The 25,916-nt window shown below is 37.6% G+C and overlaps 2 protein-coding genes across 2 annotated transcripts; one reads left to right on the top strand and one right to left on the bottom strand.

The window, feature by feature from the left end:
- Positions 1 to 12,812: 12,812 nt before the first annotated feature.
- LOC107774800 (vesicle transport v-SNARE 13) lies at positions 12,813 to 17,390 on the top strand. Its single transcript, XM_016594449.2, has 6 exons — positions 12,813 to 13,019; positions 13,680 to 13,789; positions 15,412 to 15,470; positions 15,546 to 15,734; positions 16,591 to 16,761; positions 16,998 to 17,390. The coding sequence occupies exons 2-6, from the start codon at positions 13,696 to 13,698 to the stop codon at positions 17,148 to 17,150; spliced, it is 666 nt and encodes a 221-aa protein (XP_016449935.1). The 5' UTR covers positions 12,813 to 13,019; positions 13,680 to 13,695; the 3' UTR covers positions 17,151 to 17,390.
- Positions 17,391 to 18,799: 1,409 nt separating this feature from the next.
- LOC107774799 (protein NEN1) lies at positions 18,800 to 25,309 on the bottom strand. Its single transcript, XM_016594448.2, has 6 exons — positions 24,755 to 25,309; positions 23,563 to 23,720; positions 23,311 to 23,357; positions 21,653 to 21,716; positions 19,620 to 20,353; positions 18,800 to 19,210 (listed from the first exon to the last, which is right to left on the bottom strand). The coding sequence occupies exons 1-6, from the start codon at positions 25,023 to 25,025 to the stop codon at positions 18,979 to 18,981; spliced, it is 1,506 nt and encodes a 501-aa protein (XP_016449934.1). The 5' UTR covers positions 25,026 to 25,309; the 3' UTR covers positions 18,800 to 18,978.
- Between the last annotated feature and the right edge of the window lie 607 nt (positions 25,310 to 25,916).

Here is a 25,916-nt window from a genome sequence, read left to right as displayed (position 1 = left end):
TTAGTTTCGCAAGAATTCTTTTCTAACAATGATAAAGTCTCCTCATTTGTTTGCATTTAATGGAGCTCTGAATCTTAATCATCAGATTTCAGAAATTAAGGCCTCATTTGTTTGCACTAATGGAGGTCTGAATCTTAATCATTCAGATTCAGACATAAAGTGCGTTTGTTTTTAAAACATGAGCCTTAATCATTAAATTTGTTTATTTTTACTTCACAGCCACTTAATGGGTCTGAATATGTCTTTATGATTAAGATCTATAACAAAGACTTAATTTTATTAACATGTTATTATATGGATCGAAATCTGACCAGATAAGAATCGGCGTGGGAAGGGGCGGCGAAAAGTTACTTGGAGTTATCATATCCATATCATGATGTGACGACACGCACCTCGGCTACGGCCGAGGTTATGTATTTAGGATATCTGAAAGGCGAATTGGATACCGCGGCATTTTAAGGGGTCAGCATGTAATATAGTTAAATGACTTAAGCACTATGGTTAATGACCGTTGGGTAATGGAGAAGATCTAGTATATAAATTAAGTGAAAAAAAGAATAAAGGGGGGCGGAACAAATCCAAATACAGAGATATTCCCTAAAAAGATGAGGGATCTTCATCTCTCTCTTTCTCTCTCCTAAAAGGAGAAAGAAGCAAGGAAGCTCAGATCCTCAACGTATATCATAATCTCATTGCACCAAGTGTATGAAGTTCTGCCTTAATGAAGATCGGTGACCTTTTACAGCCATATATTTTTCTTTGTTGTTCAACATTATGGAAATTATCATCCTCTTCTTATATAATGTAATCTGATCAATATAATAGTTAAATCTTATGTGTGCTATATTTGCTTACTCTCATCTTCTATCTTAAATCTAGAGTAAATTATCGTTGGTTGGGATTTACCTAAAATCTTCTTATTTAATTATTTTAACAAAAAGCTTAACTCTTTTTGGTCATACATTTTGGCGCCGTCTGTGGGGATTTTCTAGCCAAAATTTTAGTTCTCTCTAGATCTAAAGCCAGCCAGAGCTTCACTTCCCAGTTGCCGTAGCCTCACCCTCTTAGTATAAATACCAACCTGAGAAAATTGCAGGCAAGCTTTTGAAATAACCAAACCAATCAGGGTCAGATCTCTACATGATATCGAAATTAGGTCTGATGCCTATACAAAACCCACGCCTCGACTGTAGCGATGGGATCAACACGCCGTATGTGTACTCAAAGTGGGATTACGGCCACTACGCACTTAGCACGCCCGCAATCCTATTTCCCCTATTAACGTTATATGCCAATCTATACTTCCACCTCTTTGGAAGGGACGGTAGCCTACTGTGTGATTCTTTGAAATAACCAACTTACCCTGCTTTGTTTTTGTACCCGTATGCACAATGTAATTTATGTACAAGGTATAACACGTTTCCCTTATTATCTACGCATATCGGACGGGGTCGAACCGGGACTCAAGCTCGAGATCCCAATGAGCAAGGTAAGTTCAGCCCATAAGAAGCTTAGACACGACTAATGGCGAATCCAAACATGGGGCTGCCAAATCTGAAACCGCCATTCCAGTACGGGGTGGAACAAGTCACCTTACAGCGCCCTTCCCCCCCGACTTACCAAGTCAAGGTAACATGCAATTTCGTTTGGATCTAACTTGTCATTTTTCTCTCTTTGGACTGGGATAGGAACACGAGCATTCTCATAGATACGCGAACAAGGAACAAACGCTACCGAACGCACCAAGCAAAACCCTTCACACTATACCGTATCGGAAATAGTAGACAAACGACTCAAAACAAGTTGATATTATTAAGAAAATCTCAATGAACTGGGACTAAGCGGTGAGCCCGTGGAACGTACAGTCTCTCCAACACAAGCAAAACTTGAACTTGAAAAGCTTGCATGCATATTTGCCATGACAATTCTATGCCAATTCAGCCGACTAAATTTTGCGAATCGCGTTCGAACTTCATTTAGTCCCAGGGCCCCCAGAAGCCCAAGCAATAAGTTCGTCGCCCGTCCCGACAATGGCCTATTCAAGCCAAGCAGAGAAGGGACTAGGTAAACTGGGACTCCACCGACAAATACAAAATGCAACAACGTGCAGTACTCTCCAATGAAAGCAAAATTAAACAAACTGGGACTCATCCTGACGCAGAGTACTCTCCAATGAAAGCAAAATTAAACAAATCGGGACTCACCCTAACACATGCATGAACAATGCAGCAATGAGTGATGTTCTCTAATAAAAGTAACGCAACAGGAAAACTCGCACCATTACCAAGTAACAGGGAAGTTCGACTGTGCTCGAACTCAAAATGGGTTACAATTCGACCTCGCTCTATTTAACACCCTTACGGCCATCGGCCATCGCCAAATGGGTTACAATTTGACCTTGCTCGATTTAACACCCTTACGGCCAACGGCCATCGCCAAACGGGTTACAATTCGACCTCACTCAATTTAACACCCTTACGACCATCGACCATTACCAAATGGGTTACAATTCGGCCTCACTCGATTTAACACCCTTACTGCCATTGGCCATCGCCAAACGGGTAATAATTTGACCTCGCTCGCTTTAACACCCTTACGGCCATCGACCATTGCCAAACAGGTTACAATTTGACCTCGCTCGATTTAACACCCTTACGGCTATCGGCCATCGGCAAACGGGTTACAATTCAACCCTGCTCGATGTACATCGCAATAGTTGCACCTTATAAAAGGCCAAAAACAGAGAGATGAAAACGAACAAAAAAAACTAAGTACAAAAGCTGCAAGAAATTTTTTCACTCGACATCATCTCCATCGTCGTTCTCCCCAGCATCATCATCATCAGAAAGAAGTCCATCTTTAATCTTAGCACCCTCACTAGCCTCCAGTGTCGCAGGGTCATAACCACAAGCAAGACGAGCCTCGCGGGGCTTCGCCTGAGCGTCTTCAAAAGCGGCCTCAGGAACGCTCCTCGCCTCCTACAACCCTTGTATATATCTCGTTGGGCCTCAACATGGACCCATATCTCATACAAATGGCGGGGAACAGTAGTAGAGGCATATTCTTGAGGGGGAACCGGAGAGAACAGCTACGCCTTCTCGGTCTCAAGAGCCGCAACTCGGTCTCCTAGGCTTGAAGCCTCCCGATCAAGTTCACCAATCCGCTCCTCGAGCCGTGCCTCCCTCAGTGTGGTCGTCGCCCTCTCAGATTCCTGCTCAGACCTGAGGACGCGGATAGTGTCTTCTAGCGCCGCTGCCCTCGCTAAAGCCAACACCCGAGCCCCCTCGGCTATCTCCAACTCGGTCACCTTCTTTTCTAGCTCGGCCACCTTCTCCATCCATTCAGCACTTAAATCAGTGACTCTAGCACCGTTTTGTTCAAGCTTGGCCAGCAAAGACTACACCTTTGCCTGAAGGTCTTCACACTCCGCCGCAACCCCTTTGCCTAATTCGATCTCCTCGTCCTTGGCATGGAGTAACTCCTCGAGCTCGCTGCATCTGCGGATAGACCGCATCAGTTCCTTATCCATTTCTCCAACTCTTCTCTAATGGACTAAGTATTACTGCCTACCCTAAGCTGCGCGTGCATCTCATGGCACTTGTCACGGTACCAGCGATACTTCACATTCGGCCTTAGTCTCAGCCCTACGAGCACTCTCAATCTCCAGCATGTAAGTCTACAAAAAAAGGGAGTGGGAAGAAAAAGAGGGGATGAATAGCGAAGGCAAAATAGAGCAAAATAAAGAAAATGGCAAAAAGAAACTCACCTTCAAGGCCACCCCGGTCACACCTCATGACAAAGCAGAATCATTGATCTCTCGAAGAGACTTGCTTTCGATGGCAGAACACAGGAGGTCGAATTGAGGCACCAACTCCACCGTGTCCTCCAAAAGGTTGAAATCCGATGCAATCTCGAGAACACGAGAAGGACCTTCTGCCCTTACATCGACCCTGGTAAAGCCCTCCTCGAACATCCTCATATCCTCAGGGTCGATGTCGGAATCCGATTCATAATCATCCACAACCACGCCCTTCCCCCTCTCATTAGTCGAAGAAGGGGCGAGGTTCTGCCGAGATGATGATGGGCCGCTCAGAACAATCGTGGTAGCCCTTGAACTCTGTCCTGCCGCCACGATGGTCTTTTCCGCAACTAGAATAGGCATTGCCTCCGCACCCCGGTCGGTGTCACCACCAGCTCCAGATACCGCCAGAGTAGGGTCGGCCCTCGAAGACGTCTCAACCAAAGACGCTCCCTCTGACAACCTCCACCTCTTTGATGGTGCCTCTCCGCTACTGTTGCGAGAAGGCTCGCCCGTTGAACGGACGACGAGAATCAGAGTATCTGACTGGGGAGAAACCTCCAAACAAACAGGCTCGGTCGCTGACGTGGTTTGTCGTGCAACCACATGTTGAGTGCTCTCATCTGTAGGTGCCCTTTGAACGGGTCGGGTAGAGGAAGTCTGCGGGCGGAAAGCGAGCGCAACATCCCTCGCCCTTATCACTCCTCTCCGACCTACCAATGAGAAGAGATTCGATCAAGCAAAGATAAGGTAAAAGAAAATACAGAGCAAAGAACAAAGTAACGGGCCACAACGAGCCGACTCACTAACAAGAGGCTTGCGCCCAAACTTTTTATGGAAAGGTGTCATTCGCGAATATCAACAACTGGCGGAGGGGGTACTCTCTCGGCTGCAAAATCTAAAACAAACCCTTAACGAGGTCATTAAAGGGAGACGACCGACGACCATCTTAAGAAATGCATAAAGTAAAAAGAAAAGAAGACCTACGGGCAAAATTCCACATCTCAGGAAACCCCGTCAGGATCGACACAATGTGCTCTGTTCGGATGTAGAAGAAGCTCTTCCAAAAGAGGCGATTTGCCTTGTCGTCCATTTTTACCACCAAACTCTTGGTTCCTTGGTAACGCATGTGAATCATAGTACCCCGAAGAAAATGGGGGGCGAAGAGGTAAAGCATATGTCGTAGAGAAATTCCTCGGCCGGCCAGCTCCGCGTACTTGATGAGCATAAGGAAAATCTTGTATGCGTATGGAGAGAGTTGAGCCGGGCACACCTCATAGAAGTGACAGAAATCCACCACCAAGGAAGGAAGAGGAAGCGTGTGCCCGATGATAAAGGGATACGCATAAAATGCGTAGTAGCCTGGACGGTGTAAATGCATTATGTCCTGATCCGCCGACACCAGTTCAATGTGATCAGGGATCCCCAATTTAGCTCTAAACGCCGTGAGCTCCACCACATCTATCGTAGAAGGAACAGGTTCCGGCTCATCTCCGGCATGGCTATTAAAGTCAGTCCTTGCCTTCCCTGGGCGTGGAACCACCTCATCCACCGTCGGAAAACCCTTGTCTTCCGCCATTTCCACTTCCTCTCCGAGCAGGGGTACGTCATCTTCCGGCACCGGAGCACCAACAACTCTATCAGAGTGGGAGGAAGCACTAGCCATTTTTTCTTTGATTAAAGAAATGAGAATGATAAGGGAAAAAGGTGGTGGTCACAGCAAATCCTAACAGAAATATAAATTTAAGAAACCGGAGAAGAAGAGTTGCAAAGTTCTCTATTGAGCGATTAAGAAGCGTAACATTCAAATGAGAGATTCTCCCCTATTTATAGGGATATAAATATCCTGAGCGGGAAAATCAAGCGCCGCCAGTTAAAAACAAAAAGGACACGGGAAACGACGCAAAACATAGAAAAGGTGCGTCATAATGATGCATGAGAAACATTAATGAAATTTTGAACTGACGTAATGGTCTAAGGTGCTCGTCTCTCGCACAAAGCATTCAGATCTCTCTTTCTCGAATCAACAAAGTCCTCCCATCGAGTTTGCCAAGAGGCGACCTCAATAGGCAGATGGACTAACTGTATGGGTCGAAATCTGACCAGACAAGAATCAGTGCGGAAAGGGGCGGCGAAAAGTTACTTGAAGCCGTCATATCCATATCACGCTGTAACAACACGCACCTAAGCTACGGACGAGGTCATGTATTTAGGATATCTGAGAGGCGAATTGGATATCCTGACATTTCAAGGGGACATCCCGTAATATAGTTAAATGACTTAAGTACTATGGTTAATGACCGTTGGGTAATGGAGAAGATCTAGTATATAAATTAAGTAAGAAGAAGAAGAAAGGGGGGCAGAACAAATCCAAATATAGAGATATTCCCTAAAAAGAGGAGGGATCTTCATCTCTCTCTCTCTCTCTCTTTCCCTTTCCTAAAAGGAGAAAGAAGCAAGGAAGCCCAGATCCTCAACGTATATCATTAATCTCACTGCACCAAGTGTATGAAGTTCTATCTTAATGAAGATCGGTGACCTTTTCCATCCATATATTTTTCTTTGTTGTTCAACATTATGGAAATCATCATCCTATTCTTATATAATGTAATCTGATCAATATTACAGTTAAATCTTATGTGTGCTATATTTGATTACTCTCATCTTCTATCTTAGATCTAGAGTAAATTATCGTTGGCTGAGATTTACCTAAAATCTTCTTATTTAATTAGTTTAACAAAAATATTAACTCTTTTTGGTCAAACAACTATCATCCATATTAATTACTAACTGCCGCCACCGCCTACCATTATCAGCTACCACTACCACCACCATCCTCAACCATAGCCGCCACCATTACCGCCACCCACCACTCCCATTATCATTATCATCAACCACACCACACACTCACCCACCTCAACTACCACAATCAACCACCCCGTCACTATCAACAACCATAGCTGGCACCATCCACCATTATAAACTACCACTATCCATTATCACCACCACCATCCTCAACCATAATCGCCATCGCTACCAATCACCACTAGCTATTATCCAGAACCACCACTATCAATGAAAATCACCACTAACCATCATCTTTAATCGGTATTCACAAGCACCTTCGTTAGCCGTCATCAACACCAACTATCATATTTTAAAAATATATAAATTTTATTGATAAAATATTAGATTAATTAGTATTTTATTTAAATTTTATGTTTATTATTTTTAGATAAAGATAATTTTTATACATTCAGATATTAACAAAAAGAATTAATCATTTACTATTAAGAAATTAATACACATCTTATTATTTAGATGTGTATTCAAATTCAGATTAATCTTAATACATATTGATATTCAGATAATGTATTCAGATTCAGACATTTTAATCTAAAAATAAATAAATGAGGCCTAATTGCGTTTAATTTTTAAGCCTTAATCTTAATTATTCAAATCTTAATCGTTAAGTGTGTTTATTTTTTTTGTTTCACAATCACTTAATGGGTCTTGAAGTGGAACCTTGGAGCAACAGTAAAGTTATTTCCATGTGACCTATAGATAATGAATTTGAGCAATGAAAGCAGCCACTAATGCTTGCATTAGGATAAGCTGTCTTCATCACACCTGTTGGGTGCGACCCTTCTTCGGAATAGGTATGAATGATTAAGATCTGTAATAAAGACTTAATTTTATTAAGATGCTATCATTCACATTTACTACTAACCGCCGCCGCCGCTCACTATTATTACCTACGGCCACCCACCTCTATTTTATACAACCACCACAACCAACTGCCACCATACTTAACTACTGCGCCGACCACCACTATCCTTAATCATAGACGACATCGCCATCATTATCAATTATCATCGCCCATCACCCCACCATTATCGACTACCATCACCTGCCATCCCCACCATTATCAACTAACATCACTACCATCATCTTCAATCACAATCACCCATCCATTCACCTCAACTACCACCACTGACTACCCCTACCACCATCATCAACCATAACTGCCATTGTCGATCATTATAAACTACTTCTACCACCCAGCATTACCATTAGCCATCACCACCACCAACTACCATATTATTTTTAAAAATATATTTTCTCAATAAAATATTAAATTAATTAGTATGTTATTTGATTTTTTATTTATTAATTTTTAAATAAAGATAAATTTTGTACATTCAGATTGTTAAGAAAATTAACAGTGTTAATAATTTAATATTAAGATATTAATATACATCTCAATATTCAGATGTGTATTTAGATTCAGACGTTTTAATCGAAACACACATCTTAATATTCAAATGTGTATTCCGATTCAGATGCCCTAATCTTTAGAAAACAAATGGGGACTTAAGTATATCACCATTTAGGGACAAAGCTATTGATATATAGTTTCTTGATAAAGTACTTTTCTTTTATTATCTCGGTTTACATATCTAAATGTTATAAATGAATAATTTCTGGTAGAAAGCACCTTCTAAGATCTCATTTGTTTGCACTTAATGAAGATCTGAATCTTAATTTGATCTCAGTCATTAAGTACGTTTGTTTTTTAGATATGAATCAAATAATTCAAATGTTAACCATTAAGTCTGTTTTTTCTTTAGTTTTACAACCGCTTAATGAGTCTAAGTAGATTTTAATGATTAAGATTTATAACAAAGTCGTAATTTCATTAATATATTATACATTTAAGAATTTATGTAAAAATAATATTTCACTATTATTCCTATACTTTCACTAGTAATCACCATCACAACTGCTATCATTGTCCCTCAAAATTATAGAGTACCACCACACACTAGTCACTACCCACCATCCATTACCATTATCCTCATCCACAACCACCAATCACACCGCTGCCAAGCACGAATATCAGTTGTCATTACCACTAACCATCATTTACAACAATCACCACCAACCATCATTATCACAGTAATTATCAATCACCACTATCAACCACCACTATATATCACCCATCACTGTTATCAGTTCCACTACCATCAACCACAACCGTATACTACTACTATCGTCCACCATTACTATTTATAATCACCGCTATCAACCAACACACCATCAACCACTACCTAGTCGGCACCCACAACCACCAGTGTTCGCCATCATCACCACTATATAATTTTTAAAAAATAATTTATTAATATGGTATAGATTAATTAGTACTATTTAATTTGAATTTATATTTATTAATTTTTAAATAAAAATAAGTATTACAAATTCAGATATAGAGAAAACAAACAATTTTAACTATTCAGTATTCAAATCTTAATACAACATTTTAATATTTAAATATGTATTCGGATTGAAACATTTAAAACAAATGAGGCCTAATAAGTAGGCCTATTTAGTGCAATGAATAATTGAATATTTGTTATAAATAGAATTCTATTTAAGGTGAATGTCTATATTCTAGAGAGATTCTAGGGTTTATTACTTGGTGGCTAAGTCAACCTTTCCCTATAAATAAAGAGGTTCTATTCCATTGTAAATCATCCCATATCTATAAGAATTCCCTTTCTCTCTACTTTGCTCTGCAATACTCTTCTTCTTCTTTTATTGTTTCATAACACGTTATCAGCACGAGATTCTAACCAATTGAGTAGAAGCTTTGTGATTGAGCATAATGGTTGTCAATTGTTCCATGAACTTCCTTTATGATTAAATTCTGGATTAAAGGTAAGCATTTTACTTTTCTCTTTCGAATTCTTGACATTCTACAATTTGATTTTAAATACAAACAAAGACGATAAATTTTGATTGTAACTCTAATGGAGTTTGAAAGAAATTATAACCACTCGAAGTGGTAAAATTTCTATGTCTTGCCATGATCAAAGTCATGTATGATCGTGAGCACAAGAAGTGGAAACCCGTTCCATTGAATTTGTTTCATTCTCATTCCCTTACGAGAATGTAATAGCAGTATGTAATAAGTCTGAAAGAAGACAAAATTATTATTATGAATGTATCAATGGATGTGGACGTGGCAATAGATGAAATTATAATCGGCATTATTGTGGTAATGAGAACAATAAGGATTCTCAAAATAATCATTCACTCTGTGAAAGTAATATCTGTCATCGATTTGACATGAGATTTTATATAGCACATATAGATGATTATGGTCCATTCATGATGGGAATGTGACAACATCTGATTTATGAAGACATATTCATTCTTGGAAGAATATGAACGTGCTATTGGTATTGAATATACCACACTCACCTCTAGAAGGAGGTTTGAGATGATATAAGAAAATAATGTCATTATTATGGCATGAATGGTCATTGTTCACGTACCTATTGTACGCCAAAATATTTTGGCAATATGATTATTAAAGGACAACAATAGTGCAAGAAACATATCTTGCATATAATTTTGACCATAACCATAATGGTATAACTTTCTCTTTAAAAGAGATATTCACCATATGGATGTTGATAAATATGTGGTAGTACCAAATTAATTAAGAACTCTGCAAGAGCCAATTATTACTATTTTGGAGAAACACAATTGATTACCAATAAGGTATTGTGTTGTAGTAAATCTCAAAGAAACTTATTCAGTTTCCAAAGTATACGCGAAAGCGGTTGATTATATTGAGACTATAAATAAAGAAAGATTTAATATCTTCTATTACTACAATTTGTAGCAGGATAATATGTATGTGAAAAGCTACCCACTTTATTCTCCAGTTTGTACTACACAAATAAAAGAATACCACAATAAACTGAATGTTTGTTGGTATGAAAACTCATATCATAATAAAGTTGGAGTTTATTGATAATTGCACATATCATGATGTAAACCTGAAGTTTACTAATACAGACAATTTTATCAAGCATGGCGTATTGAGCAATCTTGATTTAAGTACGATGTGCAAAAATAAAAGAGAATTCACATGGGTAAACATTAAAGGACTAGAAAGTTCTTTATGAATTCTCTTATGTTGCTTGTTCTCACTAATTAATAGACCAACTAAAATTGGGATTGAATCCCATGAATTCTGAAAATATCAAAGGTGAATATGGGCTCATTCACCTGCCATGTATACCACATAAGATGCATCTATGAGATGATTACATGTGCGATTATTATTAACCCGCAACCTGGCCGGTGCTTGCGAGGTAACTTGCTCAGTAATTTAATTTCGAGCATAATTTCCAGATTTTCTATTCAAGAAGTTCATCTTGATAAGTTGGTTTACATCACAGTTGATTTAGCAAAATAATTTATTGAGTGCCTCCACTTAATAGCTAAACTATTGCTTATGAGAACAAAGTTATCTATGTCAGTTTGATATAGGTTATATACGAAAGTATATTACATTCTCCCCTCGCAAGTGGTTCACAGTCAGGAACCAAATAATTCCATCTTATTATTATTGATGTGCGGTGTATATTTTGATTAACACCATAACACACAAAGATGATGAAGCAAGTTAGTTTTTCTAACATGATGGGGAGAGATGATAACATTTGAGAAAAAATTACGCGGAATGAATTATCATTTTTATATCTAGATCCTCGAATAAAATAATATGAACTTGAAGTTCGTAAAAAGATAATTCATTTGCAATATATTGCAAAGCATGCCAGACGCATTTGCTGACCCAAAGAAAGTAACTATATTCTCATTGCAAATGCTCCTATTAAGTCCTAGAAGGACAAAGTCTATGGTACGCTTAAACCATATAGACAATCGGTTTCAAATAAACTTCTTGATAAAGAAGATGAGCAAATGATCAAAGTGATCATAATAAAGGAGGCAAGTGATCTAGAAGATCACATGACATAACACATCATAAAATCTTATGAGAGATTCAGGTACCTGAATATATGAATGAAGAGATCTCTATGTTATGTTTTTATAGCGCTAAATATAGATGAGGATATTAAGTCTGTCGCCTATAGACACAAAAATATTGGCCAAATGGAAGAGACACAATTCGAATAGAATTGGTTTCATATAAAAGACATATAATTTTGTCTATGTTATTCAAATACTTGAAAGTATAAAGTCAATGGTATGTGCAATCAGTTTTCGATATCTTATATGTCTAGTATGACATAAAAACTTGATATGCATCTAAAGTCTATTATATGGCTTATATGACTTAACTTATATGACAATCCTTGAAGGATTTAAATCGCTTGAAGCATATACAATTCTTGGTCCCGAAGTACCGTATGATAAGTGTAATTTGTGCACATATGTATTTTGCTATAACTATAAGCATGATAATGTGATAGCGAGAATACCTCTACGGAGATATTGAAAAGGTCATTCTACGGCAGTTTATGAAGACATTACATCTCTATCAAGAATGATGATTCAAGATGCAATATATTCATTCAAGTTAATATGGCTGATTTGTTTATCAAGTCTCTACCAAAGATCGTTTGAAGATGGTGCACAAGATTGGAATGCAAATGCTTAAAGATGTGAATTAATGCTCTCATCAGGGGGAGTTAATGCGCGTTGCACTTTTTTTCCTTACAAAGTTTTTGTCTCACTGGGTTTTCCTTGCAAGGTTTTTAACGAGACAACCAAAAGGCGTATTGTTAGATATGTGTACTCTTTTTCTTTTACTAGAATTTTTTTCCCATTGAGTTTTATTTAGTTAAGGTTTTAACGATGCACATTATCTATTGAATAGACATTCAAGGGGGAGTGTTATAAATAGAATTCTATTCAAGGTGAATGTCTATATTCTAGAGAGATTTTAGGGTTTATTACTTGGTGGCTAAGTCACCCTCTCCCTATAAATAAAGGAGTTCTATTTCATTGTAAATCATCCCATATCTATAAGAATTCCCTTTCTCTCTATTTTGCTCTGTAATACTCTTCTTCTTTTATTGTTTGGTAACAATATTCATGTTGAATGTTTAAAGAAAAAAAAAATGCAGTACACGTAGACGCATAAAGCAATACTAGCACTTTAGAATAAATAAATAAATAATAAAGCAATAGCACAGAGCTACAAGGGGCAATAGAGTATTTAGAACGTGAAATGAGGTCCACCTGGTCTCTCTACGGTTGCGGGGTAGCAACACATTCGGTTCTGCAAATCGCCAAAGACCAAAAGACCATTTCTCGTTCATAATTCTAGATCCTTCGAGGCGACCAAGCAAAGTCATTTCTCTATCTCCGAACGATATCCGATCGGCCGGCGATCAAGGTGCAAAATTTTGTTGCTTAGAAAATTCTCTGTTTGCTATAATATTACTCATGTATATTTTCAGATTTAATTCCCAAAAATCTTGTTAGGATGAAGTGATAATTTGGTAATTGCTACTCGATTAGGTCTATATCTAACCTAATTTGGAGAAAATGTACTCAGTATGTTGAAATTGCTTTTTTGTTGTGATATGAAGGTAAATTTGTGAACAAAATGTGTAAAAGCAAACAGCTCTTACCCGATTAGGTTTATTTCGAATCTAATATGGAGAAACTATCCTTTCTGTGAATCTAAGGTAATTCGTGAACAGCTATGGTAACAGTTAGTCAATTTATATTCAATTAGGTTTATAATATTTGGAGAAAAGGGCTTAATTTGTTGAATTTACGGTTTTCGGGCTATATGAAGGTGATTTGTGGACAGAATGAGTAAACAGTTAAACAATCTTCTGAGTAGGTGAATCGAGTAGGTGCATAATTCATTGAATTTAATGTGTCCTTTTTGTGACTCTTAGGTAATTCGTGAACAGATTGAGTATAACAATTAAACAAATTGTATTACTCAATTAAACAAATTGTATTCGGTTAGGTTTATTTCGAATCTATTGTGGAGAAAAGTTGTTTAATTTGTTGAATTTACCATTATTTTTATTATGTGAAGGTAATTTGTGAACAAGATGAGTCAGGTGTTTGAAGGATATGAGCGACAATACTGTGAGCTTTCAGCTAATTTAACGAAGAAGTGCACCTCGGCTAGTATCCTCGATGGAGGTGAGTAACAATAATAGCTCCTTTCTCCTCATTTCTTCTCAAATATCTGTGATTGATTGTCTTCAATCTTTGACATAAAAAAGTATATGGAAAGATCTTGAGCAGAGTGGATGCAGTGGATTCCTGTTACTCAAACCTACTGATTTGGGATTGAGACATAAAAAGGATATCGAAAAATATTGAGTTGAATGGACGCATAGGACCCATATAGCCGAACCCACATAGTTTGAGATTGATACATAAAGAATACAACAACAACAACCACTAAGCCAGCCCAAGCTTGTTAAGGTCGACTGTATTTATCCTCAATATCGGAAAAAAAAAAAACATTTGAGTGGCTTTGCCCTCTTTTTGCTGGAATACATGATGTGTTTGTACAACGAACTTTTAATTAACAATGAAAGGTTCAATTGGTGGCTAAAACTTGAGCTAAAATGTGGGTGGTGCGTTGTATAGTGAATTTGCTTCTTGATTAACTTTCTCATGGAGTTACTTAGCAAATTCTGATATATTTTTCTTTTACAAAATGCATGCGTTTTAAATTATTAGTTGTGTGCACTTCGATTGTTATAAGAGGAAAAAATGTAACCTTTATTTCAGATTCTGTCCAAAATGCTTTGACTCTATCACATAGAATAGGAAACAAGATAGTCTGAAAGGAGATAGCCAGAACAAGAAGGAGATGTTATATGTTTGACCTTAAGCTTTTATACAAGTAATTCTTTTTTTTTAATTCTAAGTTTTTTTTTTAACGTATTTCTTGAAAAGTTATTTTATATAACTTTGTTAGAATTAGGTCAGAGATCTTCAAATTACGGCATTAATCTGATTAACTATTAGCCAGATAACTTCAGAGTATATACTGGCACTTTCTTTGTGATGATCACCACGTTGTTATACTTCTGATGTATTTTACTTGTTCTTCTATGCATCATTGGTTAAGGTTTTTGTATGGACGTAACTTATAGGTTATAACCGTTCAAAAGAAAGTTTGAGAAGGAAGTCAAAATCCAAGAACTGGAATGGATAAGGCAGGGGAGAACATTCTTGTAGATGCCATGGTTCTAAATTTACAGTGTCAAATGAACTAAACAAATACATGCTTTCTAGATTTATTTTCCTTGATATTTTTTCAATGCATTAGCTGTCTGCTAAGTAACCAGGCTGCTTAATTCAAGATTATCCCTTTTCTTAATAAGAAAATGGATTTTGGTCTAACTCAAGCTCAAAAGAGCTAACTCATGAGGGAAGGATTGCCTCCTCAACCAATGTGAGACAATCTAACAACCCCCCGCACGTTGGCCTTGATGATTTGAGCATGGATAAGATAACGCGGGGCTCAACATAGGGTAAACCAAAACTAAGAATAGGTCTGGCTTTGATACCATGATAGGAAAATGGATCTTGCCACAAAAAAGTTAGATCATGAGGTGAGGATTTTCCAAGACCATATGAAAGACAACATCCCATCTTTTCAACCAATGCGGGACCATCTAACATATTTTAGAAGTTACTTTTTCAGATATCTTTTGCTGCTTGAATTTTGATTCATGTGTATTGCATTTTAACAACTACATAATGTTGTTTCCTCTTAACTGCTTATCTGTTCTTCACGATCGCAGAACAGAAGAAACAAAAAGTGTCTGAAATAAAAGCTGGTCTGGATGATGCTGAGGCTTTGGTAATTCAGAGAAAAGTTCCGTCAGCTAAATGTTTTTGCTTGTCTGTTTGTTGACTCTGTTTATCCACGTTTCAGATTCGGAAAATGGACCTAGAGGCTCGGAGCTTACCACCTAATGTGAAGGCCACACTTCTTGCCAAGTTAAGAGAATACAAAAGTGATCTGAACAATTTGAAAACTGAAGTTAAAAGAATCACATCAGCGAATGCTAACCTAGCTGCAAGGGATGAGTTGCTGGAATCTGGAATGTCAGATGCCATGATGGTAATCAGCTCTCTTCTAGCGTTCTCTGAACGCTTTTCATTTTTTTTTATCAAGGAACAATAAGTTGATTTTAACCCTTGAGAGGATTGCGTAAGTAGATTCACTCTTACTTTGATTCCTCCTTAAAAATGCTGCTACTTTTTTCCTCTTGTTTACTGATTGGAAAAAACAAAAGCTGCTACTTTTCAGTCTCCAGTCGTACAACTATGATACCTTTGGGTTCTCCATCCTATATCATTTTTAGTTTGTCTTTTCTGTCATTTGAGTAGAGAAAAAAAAAGTAGGTTTAATAGTTTCCTATAATTAGCCCATCTCTTAGGCCTTTTTTTTTCTTCCAAGAAGTTGTTTCTTGTATTTCAGAATATCTTTGTTTTGGGTCAGTTAATATTTGACAGTAAAAGATTATTTCTCATTCTTTATTATGATCCACAAGCCTCGTTGAGCTATCTATGATTTTCTTTTCCTTCGAATTGCTCTTTGAGCCATTGTGCTATCTCCCTTTGCTACTTCCTCCGTTTCAATATATATGACAGTGTATCTTATCAAAAAAAATATTATCAAAAATTTATATGACGGTGTTTGACTGTGTACGGAATTCAGAAAAAAAAAAAAAATTTCAAACTTGTGGTCTAAATAAGCCATAGACATTTATGTGACTAAAAATCATCTCATTAAGAGTAAAATGAGAATTATTTCTAAGCGAGGAAATCTGACATTCTTTTTGATAGAAGCTAAAAAGGAAGTATGACATATAAATTTGGACAGAGAGGGAGTAATATTCTACTTCTAGTGATAACATTGCTTTCATCAGAGATTAAGCAATTGCTCAATCAAATGTTGATGCATTGGGATATAGGTCTCTGCTGATCAAAGACAAAGGTTGATGATGTCAACAGAGAGACTAAACCAGTCAAGTGACAGGATCAGGCAAGGTCGAAAAGTGATGCTCGAAACGGAGGAGCTTGGGGTCTCAATTCTTCAAGATTTGCATGGGCAACGTCAGTCTCTCCTGCATGCACATGACACAGTATGTCTTTTATCTGTTAGTCTCCTCTGCTAGAATGAAGAACTAAGAAGAAAAAGACATACACAGAAAAAGAGATCCTCCAATTTTAATATGCCGTTTTTCTAAAGATTCTATATGATGTGAACTAAAATTAAGTTATTGTTTTCATGTGAAGAAGGTAAATGTTAAAGTAAGGTCGAGCTTAGAGTATCTAAATATGCAAATGTGATGATCAAACAAGTTTCTTTGTTTCACAGCTTCATGGGGTAGATGATAACATTAGTAGGAGCAAGAAGATACTGACAACCATGTCAAGGAGGATGAGCAGGAATAAATGGATCATTGGTTCGATCGTTGCTGTGTTGGTCCTCGCAATCCTCTTAATTCTTTATTTTAAGCTGTCCCATTAGCTCAATGGACGACTTTCAGTACAGAAAAACGTGTATTTTTTTGATGCGTTGATTTGAATTCATCGTATGGTCGTGAGGTCAGTTTGGGTTTTTTGCTGCTTGTGTTTCGCAAAACCTTAAACATGCTTCTCATCCTAAGTAATTCTCCGTGCTGTCAATTAACATGTCTGGATCTTGTGATCCCTGACTGATTACGAGTAGCGTGTATTTAAGTCTATGCAACTAAGTAATTTCTTTGCTTTACCTTACCCCAAGACGCCCTCCCTTGCATTGGTCCTGATATTGCTCCTATTTGTCCTTTCAATTGATGTAAGAATTCGTAAACTTACATTGGATCTCTTTCCAGATGATGGATTAGATAAACTCCAAGACGATTTAGAAATTTTCGTCTGTTGGGAGTTCATCTAGCTCGAGTGATTGTCTTAAGTTATATGGTAGATGGTTGTCCTTGAACATTGTGCCTGTCTTCAAAGTAATTACAAAATGTTGGATTTCTCATTTAATCTTCTTCGCCAGGGTACGCCATGTCAAAAATGTACCCTGCAATTGTCCTTCACATTTAAACCTTTTTTTATGTGTAGACAGGTAAGCTGGTTATTGTTTCTGCCACTTCAATCTACAAAAGCTATTTATTATAGGGATGAACTTGTATACTTTTATCAAATATTTGCGTAATGGAACAGTTAGGCTAAGGTGCCGAATTTGAAGTGGCTTGAGCTCATGAATCCCTTTTCCTTTTTCTTTTTGTAGCAAAATTATTTCCCCTTTTGGGTACTATTAGGGCTTATTTATTCTAAGTAGGGGAGAGATTAGGGGATTATTCCATGGCTATGAATTTAACATGTTTTGTAGAATGTAAAGCATCGACTAAATGGGCGGGGAAAAGGACCGAAGAGTTTGCTATAACTGTACTGAAGGAGACTAAAGTTGCAATTATCTCTTCTTTTTGCATCATACTTTGAGACCAATGCTTTTGAAGATGAACTCCAGAAAATGTTATATGTTGTTTTCTGAAGCACAACTTGTTTAAAGGGAAGCGGCAATTCCAGGTTAGAAGGTCTTCCCACAATAGCACCAACTCTTCCCACAACTGAGCCATTATCGAGAAGGTTATGTCGTATAGATCGGATTCCAAAGCAATAAGAACAAAGCCTAGCACGCACATTTCACTCGCTGAGTTCTTTTGCATCCACGCCTGTATCGTCAGGCTATGGAACACGGAATCAGAAGTGAATTGTGAGTCGAACTGAAATGCAGAGAAGAATGACCGGCTTCATTTCCGATTCAGGATAGAAAGAGACCGAAGTGTAACTACTTGATAGCAAAGAGTATCCAACGCAAAAACACTTTACCATCCCGTTGCTTAACACTAGGGGGACCTTGCATTACCTAACTTGTTTATGATAGAAACTAACAGGATCATCTACTTTCCTTCCGAAAGGACGGCTCCCTTTTGGATCTGATACAAATTTTATCCCTACTTGTGATCAAAACATTATATACGATGCCATACCCTTCTCCTTCTTGTAAAGCTTGTCAGAGAAAAGTTCAATAAAAAATTACGCGTATCTTGACCTTTTTATTTCTGTAGAGCTATATCTATTGCTGCATTAAGTCACTCGGATGTTAAGACAAACAACAGAGGGATGTGTATAAAGGTCATTCATACTTGTAATAAGTTGAAAAATCACCCAATATATGAGATTAGAGGAAGCAATGTCATTTTTGTCAGACAGTACAGGCTACTCCCTCATTAGAGAACTACATAGCCATCAGAAGCAAATTGTAAAGACACTTAAGTTATCCTGTCAATGAGGCACCTCATCGATCAGGAGGAATGCACAACTAACTTTTTCGCCACCAAGCGGATGCCTGCAGTCTGTTGGTAGTCGTATGAATCCACCGAGAAATATGCATCCAACAGAGTTCCTGGTGTAATCAAGGAATCCAGTTCTGCCACATCAAACCTATTGAACATGAGCTTCTGTGTTGTGGAAGACTCTTTCTGGTATATCTCTGTGACCCAGCGAGAGATATTAGCATCCACCGCAGTTGGTAAACTGCACACATACAGTATAATATCAGTTTGAAGCGTGAGAGGGATATTGATTCAGTAAAAGGGCTCGTTGTCCTGGTAAGTGGAGCTGTGGAGGTGTGAACGACAGGAGAGACAAAATATCATAATACTTTCAATGGAAATTGGGAAAGCCTGGATTAGCCATGCACTAAAAGCTCATCTATTACTTGTGCATCAGGTTGGAAAATCTTAAGGAGGACTAGCATATGCACTAGCAGACATGTCTGATCTTACATTAGAAAGCATAACGGAAAAGGAAAATTTGATCTCATATGCATCAAGGGCATACCAGGAAAATACAGTACAAGTAAAAGCTCTCCTGGTCTCTAATAACAGGAAAAATTGGCAGATTCACTTGTCTGGGAAAGAAAGAAAGGAAGTTCAGAACTTACTTTAAACGAATGGTAGGACAGTTCATAAAGCCAGGCTTTCTGCTTACCACAGGCCTCCATTCTGACATGCTACCTGTATCCTCATTTAATTTCTGCACAAGATTATCAATTGCATCCAAAAGTTGGCATAGGTCTGATGATGCCTCCACCACAAAACTCAACCGTGGCCGACCAGCATAATCAACAAACCTAGTACTAATTCCAAACCGCACCTTCAGGGATCTAGAGCAAACTTGCAATTCAGCATTGTTGTACAAGATTTGTAGCTTCTGAGTCCCACGATAAAAGGGCGCTAGAATTACGGAGACAGAAGAAATTGAAATATTATTTGGTTCTAAGAAGTCAGTGCAGCCAATGTAACCTCCTGTTGCAGTTGATGCAGAAGATTGTCGAGAATCTGCTGAACCAGGTTCTTCTTCCATGTCGTCTAACTGAATGGATTCCCTTACTTCGGCGCTCAATTGGACCAAGTTAAAAGCGTCGGGCCTAGAGGAATTTGTTTCAGGAAGATGTGGTATCTCCACATTTCTGCTTACAAGTGGAAATATTGGATGATCTGATTCTATGTTGTCTTCTGCAATAGATTTCAGACTTTCTATCTTGACACTCGATGAAGGTATATCTGTACTGGAGCCCATCCCCTCCAGAACAGCATTTCCGTTAGTGCGACTTCTTATAGCAGTATTAGGAGACACCCAACTGTTCTCAGTTAATATCTCAGGCAGGCTGGATTCCTGCAGGTACAACAATTTAGCTATTCAACCCACGGCAAAGTTCAATTGTCTATTCGGCTCAGAACATAAGTTCTGGAAATGAGAGAAAAATATCAATATATATCCTCGTAAGATGCGGTAGCATGGCCATGCAGTTAGATTGTACAGTGTCAACTGCCGTATCTAAAAGCTTGTCTGTAAGAGAAATGATTTTTTTTAGAGGAAGAGAAATGACATTTTTATAATTTGTTTTAGATCTCTGAAGAATTGTCTTAAGATTTGAGCTCCAGATCTGATACCATTTTGAACCATATGACTCAACAAAAGTTTAAGCTGTTAGTGAGTTGACACTTCTATGTTTACTTTAGATTTGCAACAATTCACTTGCTTTTCTTGGGTTCATCTTTGATCAGTTCTTGAGCTTCAACTTTGATTCAACATTTTAATTTTATCAACAAATATGCAACTATGCTCTAAAGCCCTTTTGCAAGTCCAAATTGGACAGCCTGTCAAAAGGTGGCCCCAATAATCAAAATCAGAGGCTCAGCATCCGCACTGCATAGCTTAAACTGAAAGGCTTGCAGTAATCTTGTTCCAAGTAATGGAGTAGTTCCTCTTTCTCATATATTTTCATGCAACCATTAAACATAATAACACAGATTTTTCCATCATATTACACTTGATGCTGAATTCTAGCCTGTCGAAGTTGTCAGTTTCAAAAGCCAATTCACACCTCAGTTAAGGCAGGCAGAAGGAATATTGCCTTAATTTACAAAAAGAGATTCGTGTAAAGAACTCAGAAGAGAATGGTTGAGAATTTTTCCAGCTGCAGACCATACTTGCTTTGGGTGTCAGGTTTTCTTTTAACTTTTTCCCTCTTCATTTATTGAAGTTGAGGCATTGGGGTAGAGGGTGTAGGAGGGGCTAACCAAGGATGAAGTTACACAAAGGGAAGGTATAACAATCTAATGCAAGTAGTCTACAGTTATGACATTGCGGCAATAGGCCCTAAGATATGAAAGAAAGAAAAATAGTACACTTCCTTTAGATCTGTTTCTCCGTAATTCTAACACATATGGCTGGCCGTATGGACAAATAGGAAAAAGGAAAACAATGCAACGAAAAGAAAAAACAAAAGCATGTCAAATTAGACTTCCAAGTATCTTTTTTCGAACTTAACTTCAAATAATACTTTTTTCCAAATATCAATCAATTCATATCCAAACGCTCAAGATTCTCCAAGTTTGAGAATCATTGTTAATATTAGCAACCTAGACTGGAAGAGAAAAAAAACAAAAGTACGGTCGAGGAACAGCTTACCAAAAACAAGACAGTTGCACAGTATTTTAGTACTTCAAAATTCATTCGAACATCATCCAAACTCCTGAAAAGTAGAACATCAAGGTTGAGAAAGTGAGAAAAAATACCCCAACAAGCTTGCAGTTCACACTGCATGGAGCAAAACCATCTAAATCACCTTCAATAGCATAGATTGTGTTTCCTATTGGAAAAAAATAGCAACACATTTTTCGGTTATTTGACAGTTAACTAACATCAAAATCTGCTGAAAGTAAAGTGAATGTCTCACACACACCAGGGACTTAAAGCAAAACTAACTAAATAAAAGCTAAAGTCAGGGAAGTTATGTCGAAAAACAAACTAGAAGAGAACGACATGAACCAAACAACAAAAACATATTCAATTTTGCCTATCAGGTCATACTGAGCAAGACACCTCTAACTGAAAAGTTCCAAGTAAATACAATAACACCCTATCCCGTTTCTTCAGTCCAGTCCACAAGTTAATAAGATAATATGTGCCTGGTCCACAGGGATGACTTATTTCGTTCTGATACCAACAACAAAAAAAAACCAATAGCAGAATCCAATCGCTACTCCACTTATTATGCTAAATTAAGGAACTACTTAATTATAAGCTGAAATGGGATTATTAATCCCATAAAAGAGTCTCGGCCAATTAGAATTTTATTTTGATAAGTTCTTATTGATGAAATACCAAGATGGTACAGGATAGTACAAGACTCAACAACATACCATACAACGGACTATCATGTTTCCCTCCGAACAAACTCAAAAAATCCATATACTGATCCAAGCTTTCTGTAAAGGTACTTCTTAGGAATTTGGCTAAGCCATTTCTTCACTTTATACGAAGTGCTTCTATTGTATATAATATAGTTGGAACACCTTAGGTTCTCTTCCTCTAGTTTGATTGTTATTTCATTTTTATAATGGGTGTTAACATGATTATGCCAATAAAAATGCTGTACTTATAGTCTGCTTGGTCAAGATTCTACAATCAGCTTATTTTAAAAAGTGCTTTTCCCAAAAGTACTTTTCATGAAAGTGCTCTTTGTGAAAAAGAGTTTGTGTTTGGCTACTTAATTTGAAAAGCACTTTTATGCAGCAATTCGTGTTTGGCCAAGCTTTTAGAAAGTACTTTTAAGTGTATTTTTCTTAAAAGTGTTTTTCAAAAAAGTGCTTTAGGGGAGAAGCTACTTTTTCTGCTTCTCAAAAACTGCTTCTATTTCTAGTCAAAAGCACTTTTTTCCAAAAAGAAGCTTGGCCGAACAGGCTATCCGAATTTAGATTATATAAATGTCTATTTTATTAGATTAATTTAATTATTCCTAAGAGTAGTTGCTTTAGTCAATATTCTCAAAACCAAATGCAGTATAGAGTAATATTATATCATATTCCTTTTGTTACATAGAAGAATTTAGTCGATTTAATCTTACACTTTATAAGACACTAACCAAGTACGCGAGAAGTTCAATAAAAGGATAATGACTTTATAAGTGTTCGTTCTCTTTTAACCCAACACATAACGTACTACTTTGACTCATTCATGCATACTTGATGTCCTTATATTTTATCCACAGACGAAACATGCCCATGAAGAGGATAGCTAAAGAGCATTAAGCTAATGATTTTAAAAAAGGAGAAAAACTCTGTTACCTATGTGTTTGCTGTCCAAGGCCAAAATAAGTAGCAAGAGAGGCCATCTGCAAACAGAATGAAACCAATTCAGTATTCAAACATTTGAAAAGATATCACTTCTTTTTGCAAAAGGCCCATAAGTGTTTTCCAAATGAAGGCAAAAAAACAAACACTTCTCCAACAATTGAGAATTCTTTAAGCCAACTGTCTCCGAGTCAAATTATCTAATTTCTCTACTTTTTCATGAAGAAGGCAGATAAATTTTGATACCTTCATGTTACCAGCTCTCCTTCCAAATCTTTGGGTCAACAAAGCAAGAGTATCAATTGTTCCCTTGGGTTCTGGTGCAGGCCTATTAATTCCAGCAAACGCCTCCCGAATCCTTGGACAATCGAATTTCAGAATATTGTGGCCCGCCCATATCCTCCCTACACAAACAACATAACAAGCACAGAGCAAAAGCAAAATCAGCCAATTCCACATAAAAGATAACAGCATCATACTCAACATATGTCCAATAAATTTAATCCAAAAGTACCTTTACCAAAAGCAGCTCTTAAAAGTATGTTTATACAAAATATATCTGTATAAAAATATGTGTAGTAAGTTTGCACACACTACCACAGATTTGTAGATCAGATTATGGTACTCCATATCAACTAACTTAAAATTCTGAATCCCTACCTCCATAGGAAGGTAAGGGAAGGAAACTTAAAACGGTCTATTTACCGAGCAGTGTGGTACAACCCACTAGCAAAGGTGCCAAGTAAACATGCCCATCAAGACTTCTCGCATCAGGCACTAACAAAATTTTAACGTCTAATTAGATCATGAATCATTCAAATTGAGAACATAAGCTCGTTGCTTTTTCTTTCCCTATAATTTAATTCCAACTTTGCCGAATCACTTATGTTATGATCTTCTACATCCTAGGTCTCCTTGTTTCATCATCTCGCTTATGTTCTGGACCGTGAGATTTATTCCTTTCGATCTTCATCTTTTTACCCGTAATAGGTATTGGTATATACCCGGATTTCATTCTTTCATTAGCAGTTGACAAGGTCGAAGTTATTCTATCAAATTTTTACATGATCACTTTGATTCAATCATATATCTTGGAATCAGCTTAAGTATTCCTTTTTTCTTATGTTTTTTCAACCCATTTTATCTAATTTCTACTGCAGGAAAAAAATACAGCAAAATCCACGTAAGCATGCCCATCAAGATTGGAGCATATAGACTCGTACAGAGTGTTACAGCTAAATTTCGAACCTGAGAATGTTACTCCTATAGTTCAACGACTTAACAATTCCCTTGAGAGCAAAAATCAAAATGGTTTTATCTGGTGTTCAATTAAAAAATTTCAGCCATTTCAAAAAAGGAAGAATCTTACTCCTCTATAAAGCAGTAGATACACATGTGAAAGAGATAAAAGAGATGGGTGTAGGGGTTAGAAACTGACCATGGAGAATGTCAAAAACTTTGTCGGCAATATCAGCGAAGGTAGGGGCAGAAGTGACAGCATCTCCGGTAATACCATTGCACCGAACAGAAAGTTGGGAAATGAGAGAGAGGTCGTCAGGTCGTACGAGGGTGGAGTAATTCTCCTGCTCCACAAGCTTCCTCGGGCAAATGAGAATTGCCCCAAATTCCAAGAGTGCATATCCCTGTCCGGTTCGTGTCGGAATTGTTGTCTCTACGTCGAAAAATACTATCTCCGACCTATCTTCCATGGTTTCTTATATAGCTCCCAAAATAACAAAGAATTAAGAAAGGAAATGGATGAAATAGTTGTGGCGGTGTGTTTGGATTTGAATATGTATAAACGTGGACGACTATATATGTTTTACTGGTAGATGTGCTCAAAAGGGATGACTATTGTAATTGGAGAAGATTGCTTGCGGTGGACGATTTTGAAGTGGGGTATGACCCGGGGGTGGGGGGTGGGTGGGTTGTGCTTTGCAGGCGGAAGAAGGAACTACCACAAAAAGTTTCACCTCACACTCTAGGAACGAATATTACTTTACACACCCAATCTTTCCAAAGTGTATCTAATAGCCCGTTTGACCAAGCTGCAAAAATCAGCTTATTTTGAGAAGTGTTTTTCTCAAAAGTACTTTTGGCGAGAAGCAGTTTGTGTTTGGCTAATTAGTTTGAAAAACACTTCTGAGCAGCAATTAGTGTTTGGCCAAACTTTAAAAAACTGCTTCTAAGTGTATTTTTTCTCAAAAGTGTTTTTCAAAAAAGTGCTTTTGGAGAGAAGCTATTTTTTTCTGTTTCTCCAAAACTGCTTCTGCTTCTCATCAAAAGCACTTTTTTTCCTTCCAAAAGCTTGGCCAAACACCTCAATTTTTGGCCTAAAAGCACTTTTGGCCAAAAAGAAGCTTGGCCAAACAGGCTATTACACTCTGTTTGGATCTCTCATTGGAAAAAAGAGGTAAAAAAGACTTCTCAAGTCTTGTGGAAGAATATAGGACACAAGGAGTTGGGGGGTCAAATTAAAAATAACAAAAGTTGTGGGTAGTTTTGAACATCTCCAACATCTCCCATGATGTTTGAAACATCTCAATGATATTTGAAACATCCCGAGATGTTTCAAACATCCCGATGACGTTTCAAATATC

The sequence above is a fragment of the Nicotiana tabacum genome, chromosome 20, assembly GCF_000715075.1.
Source record: "Nicotiana tabacum cultivar K326 chromosome 20, ASM71507v2, whole genome shotgun sequence".
Lineage (NCBI taxonomy): Eukaryota > Viridiplantae > Streptophyta > Magnoliopsida > Solanales > Solanaceae > Nicotiana > Nicotiana tabacum.
Note: the sequence above shows the minus strand (reverse complement) of the source record. Positions and strands in the feature narration are given on the sequence as shown.

Excerpts from the sequence above, each read along its gene's own strand:
- LOC107774800 (XM_016594449.2), top strand. The coding sequence starts at position 13,696 with ATGAGTCAGGTGTTTGAAGGATATGAGCGACAATACTGTGAGCTTTCA. Across the intron at positions 15,735-16,590 it reads GAATGTCAGATGCCATGATG|GTCTCTGCTGATCAAAGACA; the intron begins GTAATCAGCTCT and ends ATTGGGATATAG. Across the intron at positions 16,762-16,997 it reads TCCTGCATGCACATGACACA|CTTCATGGGGTAGATGATAA; the intron begins GTATGTCTTTTA and ends TTTGTTTCACAG.
- LOC107774799 (XM_016594448.2), bottom strand. The coding sequence starts at position 25,025 with ATGGAAGATAGGTCGGAGATAGTATTTTTCGACGTAGAGACAACAATT. Across the intron at positions 23,721-24,754 it reads AGTTTTTGACATTCTCCATG|GGAGGATATGGGCGGGCCAC; the intron begins GTCAGTTTCTAA and ends TTGTTTGTGTAG. Across the intron at positions 23,358-23,562 it reads GGAGAGCTGGTAACATGAAG|ATGGCCTCTCTTGCTACTTA; the intron begins GTATCAAAATTT and ends TTCTGTTTGCAG.